At 45.4% G+C, this 18,479-nt stretch overlaps 2 protein-coding genes and 1 long non-coding RNA gene across 5 annotated transcripts in view; all 3 read right to left on the bottom strand.

Moving 5' to 3' along the window:
- The window catches only part of LOC118365266 (inactive phospholipase C-like protein 2), a 97,525-nt gene extending 94,498 nt beyond the window's left edge, over positions 1-3,027 (bottom strand). The window contains exon 1 of the mRNA XM_035747343.2: positions 2,224-3,027. Coding sequence (XP_035603236.2) covers positions 2,224-2,547 — 324 coding nt within the window. The 5' untranslated portion in view covers positions 2,548-3,027. The remainder of the gene's footprint in view (positions 1-2,223) is intronic.
- Positions 3,028-8,008: 4,981 nt separating this feature from the next.
- Positions 8,009-18,479, bottom strand: part of LOC118372176 (signal transducer and activator of transcription 5B-like) — a 125,326-nt gene continuing 114,855 nt past the window's right edge. For all 3 annotated transcript variants that reach the window (XM_052490889.1, XM_052490891.1, XM_052490890.1), the window contains one exon: positions 8,009-13,164. In XM_052490889.1, coding sequence (XP_052346849.1) covers positions 13,041-13,164 — 124 coding nt within the window. In that variant the 3' untranslated portion in view covers positions 8,009-13,040. The remainder of the gene's footprint in view (positions 13,165-18,479) is intronic.
- On the bottom strand, positions 14,516-17,490 carry LOC127914486 (uncharacterized). The gene is made up of 3 exons (XR_008088539.1): positions 16,900-17,490; positions 15,350-15,831; positions 14,516-15,206 (listed from the first exon to the last, which is right to left on the bottom strand). It is a non-coding gene; the product is annotated as an uncharacterized LOC127914486 (long non-coding RNA).

Here is an 18,479-nt window from a genome sequence, read left to right on the forward strand (position 1 = left end):
TCCAGTACTCTGCTGCCTGTGACTGGAACGAATTGCAAAAATCGCTGAAGTTGGAGACTTTTATCTCCCTCACCAACTTCAAACATCAGCTATCCGAGCAGCTAACCGATCGCTGCAGCTGTACATAGTCTATAGGTAAATAGCTCACCCTTATTCACCTGCCTCATTCCCATACTGTTTTTATACTGTTTTTATTTATTTACTTTTCTGCTCTTTTGCACACCAATATCACCAATATCTCTACCTGTACATGCCCATCTGATCATTTATCACTCCAGTGTTAATCTGCAAAATTGTATTATTCGCCTACCTCCTCATGCCTTTTGCACACATTGTATATAGATTGCCCATTTTTTTTCTACTGTGTTATTGACTAGTTAATTGTTTACTCCATGTGTAACTCTGTGTTGTCTGTTCACACTGCTATGCTTTATCTTGGCCAGGTCGCAGTTGCAAATGAGAACTTGTTCTCAACTAGCCTACCTGGTTAAATAAAGGTGAAATAAAAAAAAATAAAAAAAAAAATAAAAGAGGACACGGTTATCTAATTGGGTTATCACACGCAAGCCTGACAGAGTCACACACTTAGAACCTATGGTGAGTTGTCTGTCAACTGGCATTTCACGCCTGGCATTCAAAGTGTTGACCCTAAATCCAGTGGTGAACTTTCCTCAACGTGAATCACGTCAGCCATACGGACAATTAACCCTTATCTGACTGGGTCGAGGCAGTCTCTACATTAGAGACGCATTGCTCTAGCGAAGGAATGAGTCTCCTTGAATGGTTCTATTTGTCCAGCATCTTTGATGGTGCATCCTGGGTCCTTCCGATAGCAACAGTTGGAGAGAGATCAAAGTTGCCACACAGCTGAGCTGACTTACAGAAGAAAACCTCTAAAGGTGTTTAATCACTATGTGCACCACAAGAAATACTGCAACAACATCCTTATAAGTATAAAAACACAACGCCCTGTGAACAGGACAGTGCATTCGGGGGAATAAGCTTTAGAGGATTTAAGACCTAGAGCATGTTGACAACATGATCCGCTCTGCATTCTTGCCATATTTCTGTTATGAAGTTTGAACGTCAGTCGATGGCTCCAGGTCTTTTGGAGGGAAGTTCGAAGTGGAGGGATTTAGGCCTTAGCCTCGAATTATACTGTTCCATGGAATTTTCTGGAAGAAGTGCTTTTCATCAACAGGGCAAAATACCCTGGGGTGAAGAGAAGAAACACTTGGGGACTTGTTCATTTGCTCAAGGATTCCCCTACATCTCAGAGAAGCACATCAAACCAGAGAGCAGGCAGTGTTTAGATGTGTTTGCCTGCACATCCACAGGGAATTCAATAACAGGGGAAATAGATTAGCTTCATGGTTTTATACCGGTTGCTAAGCAAACTGGCTCATAATGACAGAATGCCACTCTCTCTCCAAAAACTCCCACCTACACAGAGCTTCTCCACAGAGCTTCTCCACAAGCCCCCCCCAGTCTATGCTACACCATCTGACTGGCTAGGCCTCATCTTAACGGTCAACAAACAAGTTTTGCGTACGATTTAACATTTAGCATTGCCAGTTTTGCTTTTACATGGTACACTATTTACAAGTCTATTGGAACAGTAGCGTAGTTCGACTATAGAGGCATGTTGTTACTATCCAGGGTGGGGATGTAGTAACTGTTAAGACGCATTCTTCAGCTGCGCTCATAGCAGAGGACAACCTTTATTTCACCTTTGGTGACCTAACCTTGCAGCAGCAGACGCAGCGGCACCATCAGCACCTCAAGGCATGAAGAAGGAAACCACGCAAACTTCAGAGCGTTGGATCAGCTAGTCCGACCTTCTTTGTAACAATGTAACTGTTTTTGAGACGTGTAGCCTAACCGCGATTGATAGACCACATCACAACATTTCCCTCGGCAAAATGTTTAGCCGGGACCAGACCACCAGTTTGTTACACAGTAACAACTCAGCATCCTTTATTATCATTATTATTATTATTATTATTATTATTATTATAGCTTTGTCACTAACAAACAGTGCATCTAACCCTGGGTCCATAACAATAGAATGAATCACAATGAGGGCTAATCACTGGCTACCTGAAGGCTTCATGTGGTTTTGCGAGAGCTGTGAGATAATGATTCCCTCATCAATGCAACCTTCAAGGAGCTTCCTATGATTGACGTGACATGATCATGTGGGCTTTATGAAAACAAACCAACCTTCATAATGCCGCAAGGTGTGTTCACGCCTCCATGACTCCTTTCGGCTGAATTGTCACGGCTGCTGCTGCCAGTCCGAGGACTCCCGTGGTCCATGTACCTTCCGTTGGTGTAAACTCCCTCCGCCCCATAGACCGGGTGCCCGTGGGCAAAGGCAGCCGCCGAAATGTCCAGGTATGCCCGGGTGCCAGTCGGAGGCAGCACGGTGGCGTCATTGTTGTTCAACCCCGCTATTTGTGTCGAGTCCTGTGCAGGAGAGGCTGCAATGGTAGGATTTAGCAAATGTCCCGACACAGCCTCGGAAGCGTGTACCCCTGCCATCATCCACGGACGTTACAGAAACACATTCAACCTAGTGCATTGACCCATTGTTTCAAAACACGAGTCCACGGCTGTGTAGCTCACATAAGATCATCAGTCCACCGACGAAGCGCAGTCCACTGAATCTAGGATAGACTGATTGAACTGTCTGCGTCTCGCTGAACAAACTCTTGTCGCTCGAAAATGAACAGATGGTGCTCGGTATGTGATCTGGTGTGATTAGCTAACTGCATGGATTCATAAGGAGTCCCCTCAGAAACAGTTCCGGCTAATAAAAAGGCGTTAATTAGTCTTTACACGCGCTTTCGTTTTTTCTCCAAGCTTCTTGTTTGCGCAGAGGCTGCATGCAGAAGAACGTCTTATTCGCCTGGTCCCTACTCTCCTATCCGCTCTTGCAGATGTACATCCCCACGTGCATCCGCGGGATGCAGCTATATACAATGCGCTGTTATGCGAGTTGCTCGCTTGTCCCCTCCCCACACGATCCATGCCCGTGTGCGCTAATTCACAGACAGACAGACAGACAGACAGACAGACACACACACACACACACACACACACACACACACACACACACACACGCACGTACACGTACACTTAAATTATTATTGTTCCTCACACACATTCACTGAAATTATTCATGTTCATTCATACTACAACTTGTAGCCTAAGCCATTTCTAGACTAAAAGAGATTAAAGTATTGACACCAGAGGAGGATGGTGGGAGGATCCATAGGAGGACATGCTCATTGTAATGGCTGGAATGGAATATGGTTTCCATAAATTTGATTTGTGTGTATACCATTCCCTTAATTCAATTCCAGGCATTACAATGAGCCCATCCTCCCACAGCTCCTCCCACCAGCCTCCTCTGATTAACAGGGAATGTGAGTGAAATTTGTCTTATCATTAGGCTACTCTCTAAGGATTTTCAAATGCATATTTATTATCACAGCCAACATTTAGGTAAGGGAGACTGGTTATTCCTGAGTGGTGCAGTGGTCTAAGGCACTGCATGTCAGTGCTAGAGATGCCTCTATGGGCGTTATCAACTTAATCTCAGAACCAAATATTACATGCAGTCTCTTACCGAGACGACTATTATTTTCAGGCCAGGCTTCAGTCCCAATCAGAGAGGGAGTGGCATAACATCAACACTAATCCACAGAGAATGTCACATGGCTTCCACAAGCATAAACACCACACCAGGCACCTGCACATTATTGATTGGTGAGAATGAAAAGCACAGGACTCAGAACAGACCTATCCTTGCTGGTCTATTCTCCTTCTCAGAATAGACCTATCTATTCATACTGTAGAACAAGTGGTACACAACCAATCCCTGTGCCACAGTTCAGAATTCAACTGCTGCGGATAGAAACCCACAATATCAGTAATGATTCAATTCTGACCACAAATTAGCTCAATCACTTTCACTATCGTCATTCAACAAATCTGGGAAACAAGGGGGACAATTATCTCTGTGCAATCGCTGATGAATTCTACAAAACATCTTTATCGATCTACTTCATCACACGACTTCACAGAAACTCATCATTCTGTTAAAGTGTTTCACCCCTAATGATGCAGGACAAACCCACTGACAAGGTTTCATCCCAAATGGTACCCTATTCCCTATATAGTGCCCTACTTTTGACCACAGCTCATATAGGGCCCTGGTCAAAAGTAGTGCATTATCTAGGGAATAGGTTGCCATTTGGGACGAAACCGGGATCTTCACCATCAGGCAGACATTCCAGGGGAGGAGGAAGGAACGATGAACAATAAGCACTCAGATAATACAGTTCAGTTATAACCCACTGAGAGGACAAATCACACCACAGCCATTTGGAAGGAGAGAAATCATGTGCTGCTGCGGTAGAGATGCTCAGAGTGTTTGGTCATTATTGTCGTACCAAGACATTATAATCAAATTCTGCAGTATGGATGAGCGGTTAGATCAGCTGCTCTGTGGTTTTCTGTGACATTGATGTGTCTTTGAATTGAAGGAGTGTGAACTAGGATAGAGTGTGCATGTGTGTGTGTGTGTGTGTGTGTGTGTGTGTGTGTGTGTGTGTGTGTGTGTGTGTGTGTGTGTGTGTGTGTGTGTGTGTGTGTGTGTGTGTGTGTGTGTGTGTGTGTGTGTGTGTGTGTTCTTCCTTCCTGTAAACTTAAATGAGGGCAGAGGCATACATCCTGCGGCTGCCTCATCCGTCTTACACCAGTCAATCTGCCAGTCAGCCAGCCAGCTAGTCAGCCAGTCAGCCAGCCAGCCAGCGGGTCAGTCTATACTCATTGACCAGAAACTACTTCTCAATGTGAATTATTTATACACAGCTGATTCTTCTAGAACACAGTAGTTCAGATGCTGGGCTAGAGAGAGATAGAGAGAGAGAGAGAGAGAGAGAGAGAGAGAGAGAGAGAGAGAGAGAGAGAGAGAGAGAGAGAGAGAGAGAGAGAGAGAGGGAGAGCAGTAGAGAGTGAGAGAGCAGTAGAGAGAGAGAGAACAGTAGAGAGCGAGAGAGCAGTAGAGAGAGAGAGAACAGTAGAGAGAGAGAAATGTTGGTGGAATGAACACATTGGGGAGGAAAATAAAGAACAATGGGGTGGATGGAAAGATCGAGGAAAGGTGAGAAGACGAGATCGAGGTGAGGGATACTACTGATGAGAAAAATAAGTCAAGAAGGAAGGCAAGAGGTCGGGGGTGAGGTAGTCTCTCTCTCTCTCTCTCTCTCTCTCTCTCACTCCTCACTCACTCTGATTCATGCATTATGCATCTTCAGAAATAATTCAGAATAAGTCCTGCTTTTAAAAGTCCTGCTCCAAGCCTTCCAGCCAGGCTGTCTCACTTTAATGTTCAAATCCCTTTGGCTCCCAAGCCTCAAACAGGAACCCCCCCTAGGACCCACACGGGGGGGAGCCACACTAGGACTTATTAACCAAGGACCTTATCTTATGCTGCATCACTGCAAACTGGTCCTCCGCTTAGTAAAGAAAGATGTTGTGGTGAACAGATGAGGATGGTCCTACTCTACTGGGGAGGAGAATGGAGTTATTATTAATGAGAGCCGGAGATAGAGAGAGAGAGAGACAGAAAAAGGGAGAGAATAAAAGAGAGTCTGTGAGAGATCCACAGAAAAGGAAACGGAAAGCAGTTGCAGCATTGTTTTCCATTTGACTATCATGCCACTAACAATTCAATCACACCCTGGTTGATTTCCATGGAAGTTGCTCGTAGCTTCCTGTGACAGGAAGTGAGCCGAAGTTGTGCTGTCTCCCTTCCCCCACCCTCCCCCTTTGTGAACCGCAGACATATGAAGGGATAGCCATCCATACACCCCCCTTAACCCTGATCCCTCGAGGCCCTTTCCAGGAGAAGCCAGATGATTTTAGATTGTATCCGTCACAGCTGATGAAAGGCCCTTTGACTGCTGGGTAATCTGACTGTGCAGGTCCCACAGGGTTTTTGTCCTGGAGGTTGAAGTTTATAGGAAGTTTTTTTTTGTACATGTATGACCCGGTCACATCTTGTATTTAAGACATTTGACCACAGACGTTAAGACCCTCTTACCTCATTCAGGCATGTATCAGTACAGGAAATCAACTCTGGGAACTCTGACACAAGATGAGGCTGAATAATCCCCAAAAGTGTCATTTGTTTTTTTAGTGAAGTGAGCTGAGACTCCCCACAGCAGGGGGTCTGAGGGCATTCCTCCCAGAGCATAAGCACCACACTTTTTGTTTCTCTTACACATCACTTCCTGTGCTCACTCACATGACCTCTGTGGAGGGAGGAAATGAAACTCGTTCCTTAAACACCCTCCATGTCAACACTCTTTACTTATCAATCAGAGCAGGGCTGTGGTTTTCTGTCCCGTCCTACAGCGACTGTGTCTGTGCCCTTTCTGCCTGGACTGAACCTTCCACTGGCGCCCCTAATTACTGGAGTTGATACAGAGATTCATTTGTATGAATAGACTAATACCATGGTAATTTGTGCCAATTTGCATCCCAATTATCTGATGAAAGATGTTTCCTGGGGAGAACGTCAAACCCGTGAATAAATATTCACATTTCTGACCTGTAGGAGAGACTGAGGTTTATTGAGCTGGGATGATGATATATGAACCTAACAGAAGGGCTCATTTTAAAAAGTACCTCTGTCATGGTTTTTCTATTCCTGTTAAAACATGTTAATCACGTGACCTGTCCCACATGCATCCTATGCATACTGCTGACTGGCATTGTGCTTTGTTTCGTCGTTCATTTCCATTCCCCGTGTTATTGCAGAGTGCAGGAATCACATTGGGCACTGAGGACATCTAGTGGTCACAGGGTAGAACGAGAGGACGGATCCCATCTACTCCATTGAAAAAGCGGTTCATTTCAGTCCTGTGCAGCGAGGCTATACATAGCTGCTGGTGGGTGCCAGACTTGCAACTCTCCCAGAGCCTTTTATCTTGAGTATATACAATCCAATGTCAAGTAAAATATGGCTGTGAATATCTTATAATACTATATTTATGTAGTATACCTTATTATACTACAGTATATAATATTCTACTGTAATAACCCCACACATTCACCCTCTGATTCAGAGGGGTTGGGTTAAATGCGGAAGACACATTTCAGTTGAATGCATTCAGTTATACAACTGACGAGGTATCCCCTTTCCCTTTCTTTTCACTCAATGCTCTAACCATTTCCTTTGCTGGAAAAAAAACCCGACACATCTCGCCTTACTGCTGTGTTACATTTAATTTTATTCTCTGTCCAACGCTTAAAGCTATTAAAGCCATTGTTGTGAATATTGAACAGTAACCAAGCAACCACGTGCAGTTTCGTATCCAAGCAACAGTCGCTCTCTGACCTCCAGACATGTCCGATGTTTTTAAAAATGGAAAACAATTAATTAGAATATAGTAAATGTGATTGAGTTATTTGTTGAGAAGGCAAACCGTGGGTCTTGGATCTGTCTGTTCCATAGGAAATTGACAATCATAATATATTTTATAGTAATCAATGGGGTCATAGTCGATTGCAGTTCATGCATTAGGTTAATTACATTGTCTAATCACTTTTCCATGTCCCCTTGGCCCTGAGTGACAGGTGAGAAAAGCCCCTCTGGCATTAAAGGGACAGTACATACCAGTCCAGTACTGTGTCTCAGAGACAATTTGTGTTCCTGCCACAAGATGGCAGATATGAGTTGCCACTGGACAACCGATCACATAAACCAATGTTATAGCGGTACAATGATGCCCACACCCAGTCCGAAGGCTGTTGAAAGGCTAGTCAGGGTTTGGGTCCATTCCTTTTCAATTCAGATAGTACTCTAAATTCAATGCTTCAATGCTCAATGAGAAGAAATTAGAATTGGAATTTGAGTTTACATTCTGAATGAACTCTATTGAAATGGTCTCATGTACAGTATCGGTAAGGTGCAGTTCAAACTGACATTGAATGTGAACAAATAAACCACTACATTTATTCAGTCACAACTTATTTTTCATTATACATGTTAGGGTTGAAATTACTTATAAAACTTTTTTTTTTTTCAATTGCAGTTTTCCTTGCAACACATCCAAAGTGCTAAAACCAAACCACAAATGTGGAGCTAACACAGAACAGAACACAGCCTCATATACAGCTTCCCGAGTACATAGACTAACTAAAATGTGAAGCAAAGACTTTGAAATGATCAGAATAACGTTTTTTTTTGTTTTGTTTTTTTAAAGGAAACATCACAAGAATTCCCATGTAGCTTTTACTCTTCAAAAAATATCAGTAAAATCAAGAAATACAAAGAAGAAAAAACGAGCTGTTTTGACCTGGAAAAATTAAAGAAACAAAGATGGGAAAAGACTAAATAATGTCAGCAGGACAAACACAAAAGCAACATTCTTCTGATTCCTGTTTGCAATATGGCTCTTTTCAGATACTTCAGATGAAACCTAAGGGGTTTTGCAGTGGCTGCCATGTTCTACGGACAACCTCCTCAGGTCATGCAAGGGGGTTACATTCAGAGGGGCGTGCCACAGACGTACAGTATACTGTAATAAAATAGAATTACGGTACAGAAAATAAATTCATATATGCTGTATATAGATAGCAGAGGAGGCTGGTGGGAGGAGCTATAGGAGGACGGGCTCACTGTAATGGCTGGAATGGAATCAATGGAACTGTATCAAACACATCGAACATATGGAAACCACATGTTTGACTCTGTTGCATTTATTCCATTCCAGCCATTACAATGAGCCCATCCTCCCATAGCTCCTCCCACCAGCCTCCACTAATAGACAGAGACTCTATTGGTCTTTTTTTCCATTTTATGATACATCAAACAAGCATAGGGCTTCATTCCTGAGTGGGCAGAGCTTATGAGTAGAGGCAATGGGTTGTGTGTGTGTGTGTGTGTAATATGACTGTGGGGGTTGTGTGGGGCTATTGCCCAATGGTTCAGAAGTTTGTGTGTGTGTGTGTATGTGCGGTGGGGGGGTGAACAGAGTAGCCACGGCAACAGGTGGATCTATCGTTACATGCTTTGTTAAACTGCGGTAGCTAAGGTGTACTATGGCAGACTAATCCTGCTGGGAGTATATGGAGAAAGACCCACTACAAGATCTTGGCTGAAAGACAGGGAGTGAGCCAGTGCTAAAATATCCCAAACTTTATGGTAGCAACGGCCTTCATGCTCAGGACTGATGAGTCAAGTGTTCAAGCGCTTCGTATTGTCTGCACACTTAGCTATATATCTGTACCTCAGGTTGTCAGTTGATGTTTTATGTTATATCACACAGAGACAGACATGCACATGCAGACTTAGTAACAGTGATCAGTAATAACAGCAAACAGGAGACAAGCTTACAGACAGAGATAGACAGAGAGAGAAAAGACAGACAGACAGACAGACAGACAGACAGACAGACAGACAGACAGACAGACAGACAGACAGGAGTACCATCAGGGCTGGCTCCAAGCATAAGCGACATAAGCGGTCGCTTAGGGCCCGGGTCAGTTTTTTTTTGGAACTCAGTTGGGGTCTAAATGTCTGTTGAAAGTTAGAAGATGAAATGTGGTTGTGCATCAGCAGGTTTTTCTCCTGTTTTGTCAGTGACAGTCACTTCGCCATGTCAGCTAACAGCTGACTAGTCTAGCTAACTAGTCTAGCTAGTCACACTCACTCAGATATCATTAACATGACATAAGTAATGGCAAAATGTGTAGAATTACAGGGAATTTGCTTTAAAACTGCAAAAATGTATCTCCACCCCATGGCAAAACTGGTAGCATTGCAGGGAATTAGCTTTAAAACTTCAAAACATGTATCTCTGCCCCATGGTAAAATGAGTAGAATTGCATGAAATGTGTTTTGTTTTTTTAAACTCCGCCCCATGGAAAAATGTGTAGAACTGCAGAAAACTTGCTTTAAATGGCAAAAATGTATCTCTGCCCCATGGTAAAACTGGTATCTCTGCCCCATGGTAAAACTGGTATCTCTGCCCCATGGTAAAATGAGTTGAATTAGATCTCCACTGGTTATCTCAGGCTATGGATTGAGTAGTTAGTGTACTTCAGCAGATGAACAATACTAAGCCAATAAGGACCCAGTATAGAGGCTCTTCATCCATCAGTCCTAGTAATGGACTTTCCTACAGATCTCCCAACTAAACCCCGACCTCCACACACACCCCCGTGGCCTCAGCTCCTCTACACGCATCCCAACAGCTCCCCAAATAGATTGTCAACACTAGACGTCACAACCAATAACAAGACATGACCAAATGAGCTGTTTAAAACACCAGGCAGACAGACAGAGTGGTAATGAGAGGTAGTGTTGATGGCACATGCATCATTTACAGGGGTAAGGAGGTAGATAGACGACTCATCATTTTATCTGTGCCATTAAAGTGTCTGTGTGACAGCATGGGCAGCACCGTTGAGGTACTAAAGTAGTAAATGTCATTCTTCTTCATTGGCTGATTGCTCCCAACTCGTAGGAATCCCCACCCAGTTGACAACTTTCAATTGGTGGAAGACCTCAATGGCCATGTTAAAATGGGTTATATTAATGATGAGTCCTCTATCTATCTCTATGGGCTGTCCAGAGACCTGCCTGGCCATGCTGGATACATGCTTGTATTTACATTTCATCTGTGTGCAAATACAGGAAATGAATATATCCCTGTGAGTGAAGAGGGGGTCCAAAGTCCCCAAGTTTCAGCTGGAGCTGATGTACACTGCTCAAAAAAATAAAGGGAACACTTAAACAACACAATGTAACTCCAAGTCAATCACACTTCTGTGAAATCAAACTGTCCACTTAGGAAGCAACACTGATTGACAATAAATTCCACATGCTGTTGTGCAAATGGAATAGACAACAGGTGGAAATTATAGGCAATTAGCAAGACACCACCAATAAAGGAGTGGTTCTGCACGTGGTGACTACAGACCTCTTCTCAGTTCCTATGCTTCCTGGCTGATGTTTCGGTCACTTTTGAATCCTGGCGGTGCTTTCACTCGAGTGGTAGCATGAGACGGAGTCTACAACCCACACAAGTGGCTCAGGTAGTGCAGCTCCTCCAGGATAGCACAACAATGCGAACTGTGGCAAGAAGGTTTTCTGTGTCTGTCAGCGTAGTGTCCAGCGCATGGAGGCGCTACCAGGAGACAGGCCAGTACATCAGGAGGCGTGGAGGAGGCCGTAGGAGGGCAACAACCCAGCAGCAGGACCGCTACCTCCGCCTTTGTGCAAGGAGGAGCTGGAGGAGCACTGCCAGAGCCCTGCAAAATGACCTCCAGCAGGCCACAAATGTGCATGTGTCTGCTCAAACGGTCAGAAACAGACTCCATGAGGGTGGTATGAGGGCCCGACGTCCACAGGTGGGGGTTGTGCTTACAGCCCAACACCGTGCAGGACGTTTGGCATTTGCCAGAGAACACCAAGATTGGCAAATTCGCCACTGGCTCCCTGTGCTCTTCACAGATGAAAGCAGGTTCACACTGAGCACGTGACAGACGTGACAGAGTCTTGAGACGCCGTGGAGAACGTTCTGCTGCCTGCAACATCCTCCAGCATGACCGGTTTAGCGGTGGGTCAGTCATGGTGTGGGGTGGCATTTCTTTGGGGGGCCGCACAGCCCTCCATGTGCTCGCCAGAGGTAGCCTGACTTCCCTTAGGTACCGAGATGAGATCCTCAGACCCCTTGTGAGACCATATGCTGGTGCGGTTGGCCCTGGGTTCCTCCTAATGCAAGACATTGCTAGACCTCATGTGGCTGGAGTGTGTCAGCAGTTCCTGCAAGAGGAAGGCATTGATGCTATGGACTGGCCCGCCCGTTCCGCAGACCTGAATCCAATTGAGCACATCTGGGACATCATGTCTCGTTCCATCCACCAACGTGGCGTTGCACCATAGACTGTCCAGGAGTTAGTCTAGGTCTGGGAGGAGATCCCTCAGGAGACCATCCGCCACCTCATCAGGAGCATGCCCAGGCGTTGTAGGGAGGTCAATCAGGCACGTGGAGGCCACACACACAACTGAACCTCATTTTGACTCATTTTGGATCAGCCTGTAGTGTGGTTTTTCACTCCAAATCCAGACCTCCATGGGTTGATAAATTTGATTTCAATGGATCATTTTTGGGTGATTTTGTTGTCAGCACATTCAACATTCAACATTCATTCAGATCTAGGTGGTGTTATTTTAGTGTTCCCTTTATTTTTTTGAGCAGTGTATATTATGCAACCGTGTGTGTGTGTGTGTGTGTGTGTGTGTGTGTGTGTGTGTGTGTGTGTGTGTGTGTGTGTGTGTGTGTGTGTGTGTGTGTGTGTGTGTGTGTGTGTGTGTGTGTGTGCGCGTGTGTGTGTGTGACATAGACACTCAGTGTGCTCTGAGAATGAAATGAGAGCCATTCTGCTTGGAGTTTAGTGTGTAAAGATTCAGAATTATTATAGTACTGATTGAAACTTCCCTTAGCAACAAATCCAATGATATTGTCAATAACAACAACAAATTATTCATTGAAGTTTTTCTCTTCTTTGGCAGAGGGCGGATTCAATAAACAACAAACTTTGTTGATAAACCATTTACAATAATAAAACAACTAAACAAAAATAAAAACAGTACAACTGTTTAAATGACTTCATACCGGTTGTGGAGAGTGTTCTTCATATATCTTTGTTAGAATTATGACCAAATTAAAATACATGCGTGAATTTAATTTTTTTCATACAATACTGTAACATTGTGGTTTTTTTTGCATCTCTACCTAGTCTGTTTTACAGATACGCACGGAGACAAACTGAAAAAAGGTCACTGACGTGCAGTTTGCATGCTGAGGAGAAAAAACAAAAAAACAATCACAACCATTGTTAACATTTCACATTATAGCTGAAACAGGACAGGAGGAAATGAATGGAATTAAACCATCAGAAATGTCAAAAGGTGCGGGGTTCTTTTGTTGGTGTCAGGGGTTAGAGGTTGAGGGTCACGACTGCTGGCCGCTCCATTGGTTCTCCATCGGTCGCCGCAGCAGCTCCTCAACGTGTCGCGCCACGTCCATGGTGTCATCCAGGTCAAAGTCACCGTCAGCATCTAACATGGAGTCACTCCTGCCACAACACAGGGACCAGTTAGTAACACAGGGTATCAGACACACACACCTCACAACACAGGGACCAGTTAGTAACACAGGGTATCAGACACACACACCTCACAACACAGGGACCAGTTAGTAACACAGGGTATCAGACACACACCTCACAACACAGGGACCAGTTAGTAACACAGGGTATCAGACACACACACCTCACAACACAGGGACCAGTTAGTAACACAGGGTATCAGACACACACACCTCACAACACAGGGACCAGTTAGTAACACAGGGTATCAGACACACACACCTCACAACACAGGGACCAGTTAGTAACACAGGGTATCAGACACACACCTCACAACACAGGAACCAGTTAGTAACACAGGGTATCAGACACACACACCTCACAACACAGGGACCAGTTAGTAACACAGGGTATCAGACACACACACCTCACAACACAGGGACCAGTTAGTAACACAGGGTATCAGACACACACACCTCACAACACAGGGACCAGTTAGTAACACAGGGTATCAGACACACACACCTCACAACACAGGAACCAGTTAGTAACACAGGGTATCAGACACACACCTCACAACACAGGGACCAGTTAGTAACACAGGGTATCAGACACACACACCTCACAACACAGGGACCAGTTAGTAACACAGGGTATCAGACACACACACCTCACAACACAGGGACCAGTTAGTAACACAGGGTATCAGACACACACACCTCACAACACAGGAACCAGTTAGTAACACAGGGTATCAGACACACACACCTCACAACACAGGGACCAGTTAGTAACACAGGGTATCAGACACACACCTCACAACACAGGAACCAGTTAGTAACACAGGGTATCAGACACACACACCTCACAACACAGGGACCAGTTAGTAACACAGGGTATCAGACACACACACCTCACAACACAGGAACCAGTTAGTAACACAGGGTATCAGACAAACACACCTCACAACACAGGGACCAGTTAGTAACACAGGGTATCAGACACACACACCTCACAACACAGGAACCAGTTAGTAACACAGGGTATCAGACACACACACCTCACAACACAGGAACCAGTTAGTAGCACAGGGTATCAGACACACACACCTCACAACACAGGAACCAGTTAGTAACACAGGGTATCAGACACACACACCTCACAACACAGGAACCAGTTAGTAACACAAGGTATCAGACACACACACCTCACAACACAGGAACAAGTTAGTAACACGGGGTATCAGACACACACACCTCACAACACAGGAACCAGTTAGTAACACAGGGTATCAGACACACACACCTCACTACACAGGAACCAGTTAGTAACACAGGGTATCAGACACACACACCTCACAACACAGGAACCAGTTAGTAACACAGGCCATCAGACACACACCTCACAACACAGGAACCAGTTAGTATCACAGGCCATCAGACACACACCTCACAACACAGGAACCAGTTAGTAACACAGGGTATCAGACACACACACCTCACAACACAGGAACCAGTTAGTATCACAGGCCATCAGACACACACCTCACAACACAGGAACCAGTTAGTAACACAGGGTATCAGACACACACACCTCACAACACAGGGACCAGTTAGTAACACAGGCCATCAGACACACACCTCACAACACAGGAACCAGTTAGTAACACAGGGTATCAGACACACACACACACCTCACAACACAGGAACCAGTTAGTAACACAGGGTATCAGACACACACCTCACAACACAGGAACCAGTTAGTAACACAGGCCATCAGACACACACCTCACAACACAGGAACCAGTTAGTAACACAGGCCATCAGACACACACACCTCACAACACAGGAACCAGTTAGTAACACAGGGTATCAGACACACACACCTCACAACACAGGAACCAGTTAGTAACACAGGGTATCAGACACACACCTCACAACACAGGAACCAGTTAGTAACACAGGGTATCAGACACACACACCTCACAACACAGGAACCAGTTAGTAACACAGGGTATCAGACACACACACCTCACAACACAGGAACCAGTTAGTAACACAGGCCATCAGACACACACCTCACAACACAGGAACCAGTTAGTAACACAGGGTATCAGACACACACACCTCACAACACAGGAACCAGTTAGTAACACAGGCCATGAGACACACACCTCACAACACAGGAACCAGTTAGTAACACAGGGTATCAGACACACACACCTCACAACACAGGGACCAGTTAGTAACACAGGGTATCAGACACACACACCTCACAACACAGGAACCAGTTAGTAACACAGGGTATCAGACACACACACCTCACAACACAGGAACCAGTTAGTAACACAGGGTATCAGACACACACACCTCACAACACAGGAACCAGTTAGTAACACAGGGTATCAGACACACACCTCACAACACAGGAACCAGTTAGTAACACAGGCCATCAGACACACACCTCACAACACAGGAACCAGTTAGTAACACAGGGTATCAGACACACACCTCACAACACAGGAACCAGTTAGTAACACAGGCCATCAGACACACACACCTCACAACACAGGAACCAGTTAGTAACACAGGCCATCAGACACACACACCTCACAACAGAGGGACCAGTTAGTAACACAGGGTATCAGACACACACCTCACAACACAGGAACCAGTTAGTAACACAGGGTATCACACACACACACCTCACAACACAGGGACCAGTTAGTAACACAGGGTATCAGACACACACACCTCACAACACAGGAACCAGTTAGTAACACAGGCCATCAGACACACACACCTCACAACAGAGGGACCAGTTAGTAACACAGGGTATCAGACACACACCTCACAACACAGGAACCAGTTAGTAACACAGGGTATCAGACACACACACCTCACAACACAGGGACCAGTTAGTAACACAGGGTATCAGACACACACACCTCACAACACAGGGACCAGTTAGTAACACAGGGTATCAGACACACACACCTCACAACACAGGGACCAGTTAGTAACACAGGGAATCAGACACACACACCTCACAACACAGGGACCAGTTAGTAACACAGGGTATCAGACACACACACCTCACAACACAGGGACCAGTTAGTAACACAGGGTATCAGACACACACACCTCACAACACAGGGACCAGTTAGTAACACAGGGTATCAGACACACACACCTCACAACACAGGAACCAGTTAGTAACACAGGCCATCAGACACACACCTCACAACACAGGGACCAGTTAGTAACACAGGGTATCAGACACACACACCTCACAACACAGGGACCAGTTAGTAACACAGGGTATCAGACACACACACCTCACAACACAGGAACCAGTTAGTAACACAGAGTATCAGACACACACACCTCACAACACAGGAACCACTTAGTAACACAGGGTATCAAAAACACACCTTACAACACAGGGACCAGATAGTAACACAGGGTATCAGACACACACACCTCACAACACAGGGACCAGTTAGTAACACAGGGTATCAAAAACACACCTCACAACACAGGGACCAGATAGTAACACAGGGTATCAGACACACACACCTCACAACACAGGAACCAGTTAGTAACACAGGGTATCAGACACACACCTCACAACACAGGGACCAGTTAGTAACACAGGGTATCAGACACACACACCTCACAACACAGGAACCAGTTAGTAACACAGGGTATCAGACACACACACCTCACAACACAGGAACCAGTTAGTAACACAGGCCATCAGACACACACACCTCACAACAGAGGGACCAGTTAGTAACACAGGGTATCAGACACACACACCTCACAACAGAGGGACCAGTTAGTAACACAGGGTATCAGACACACACACCTCACAACACAGGGACCAGTTAGTAACACAGGCCATCAGACACACACCTCACAACACAGGGACCAGTTAGTAACACAGGCCATCAGACACACACCTCACAACACAGGAACCAGTTAGTAACACAGGGTATCAGACACACACACCTCACAACACAGGAACCAGTTAGTAACACAGGGTATCAGACACGCACACCTCACAACACAGGGGCCAGTTGGTAACACAGGGTATCAGACACACACATCTCACAACACAGGGACCAGATAGTAGCACAGGGTATCAGACACACACACCTCACAACACTGGGACCAGTTAGTAACACATGTATCAGACACACACCTCACAACACAGGAACCAGTTAGTAAAACAGGGTATCAGAAACACACACCTCACAACACAGGAACCAGTTAGTAACACATGTATCAGACACACACCTCACAACACAGGAACCAGTTAGTAACACAGGGTATCAGACACACACCTCACAACACAGGGACCAGTTAGTAACACAGGCCATCAGACACACACCTCACAACACAGGGACCAGTTAGTAACACAGGCCATCAGACACTCCCACACCTCACAACACAGGAACCAGTTAGTAACACAGGGTATCAGTAACACACACCTCACAACACAGGGACCAGTTAGTAACACAGACCATCAGACACACACACCTCACAACACAGGAACCAGTTAGTAACACATGTATCAGACACACACCTCACAACACAGGAACCAGTTAGTAACACAGGGTATCAGACACACACCTCACAACACAGGAACCAGTTAGTAACACAGGCCATCAGACACACACCTCACAACACAGGGACCAGTTTGTAACACAGGCAATCAGACACACACACCTCACAACACAGGAACCAGTTAGTAACACAGGCCATCAGACACACACACCTCACAACACAGGAACCAGTTAGTAACACAGGGTATCAGACACACACACCTCACAATACAGGAACCAGTTAGTAACACAGGCCATCAGACACACACACCTCACAACACAGGGACCAGTTAGTAGCACAGGGTATCAGACACACACACCTCACAACACAGGAACCAGTTATCTACACAGGGTATCAGACACACACCTCACAACACAGGAACCAGTTAGTAACACAGGGTATCAGACACACACCTCACAACACAGGGACCAGTTAGTAACACAGGGTATCAGACACACACCTCGCAACACAGGAACCAGTTAGTAACACAGGGTATCAAACACACACACCTCACAACACAGGGACCAGTTAGTAACACAGGGTATCAGACACACACACCTCACAACACAGGAACCAGTTAGTAACACAGGGTATCAGACACGCACACCTCACAAAACAGGGACCAGTTAGTAGCACAGGGTATCAGACACACACACCTCACAACACTGGGACTAGTTAGTAACACAGGGTATC

The sequence above is a fragment of the Oncorhynchus keta genome, chromosome 32 (assembly GCF_023373465.1).
Source record: "Oncorhynchus keta strain PuntledgeMale-10-30-2019 chromosome 32, Oket_V2, whole genome shotgun sequence".
Classification (NCBI taxonomy): Eukaryota; Metazoa; Chordata; class Actinopteri; order Salmoniformes; family Salmonidae; genus Oncorhynchus; species Oncorhynchus keta.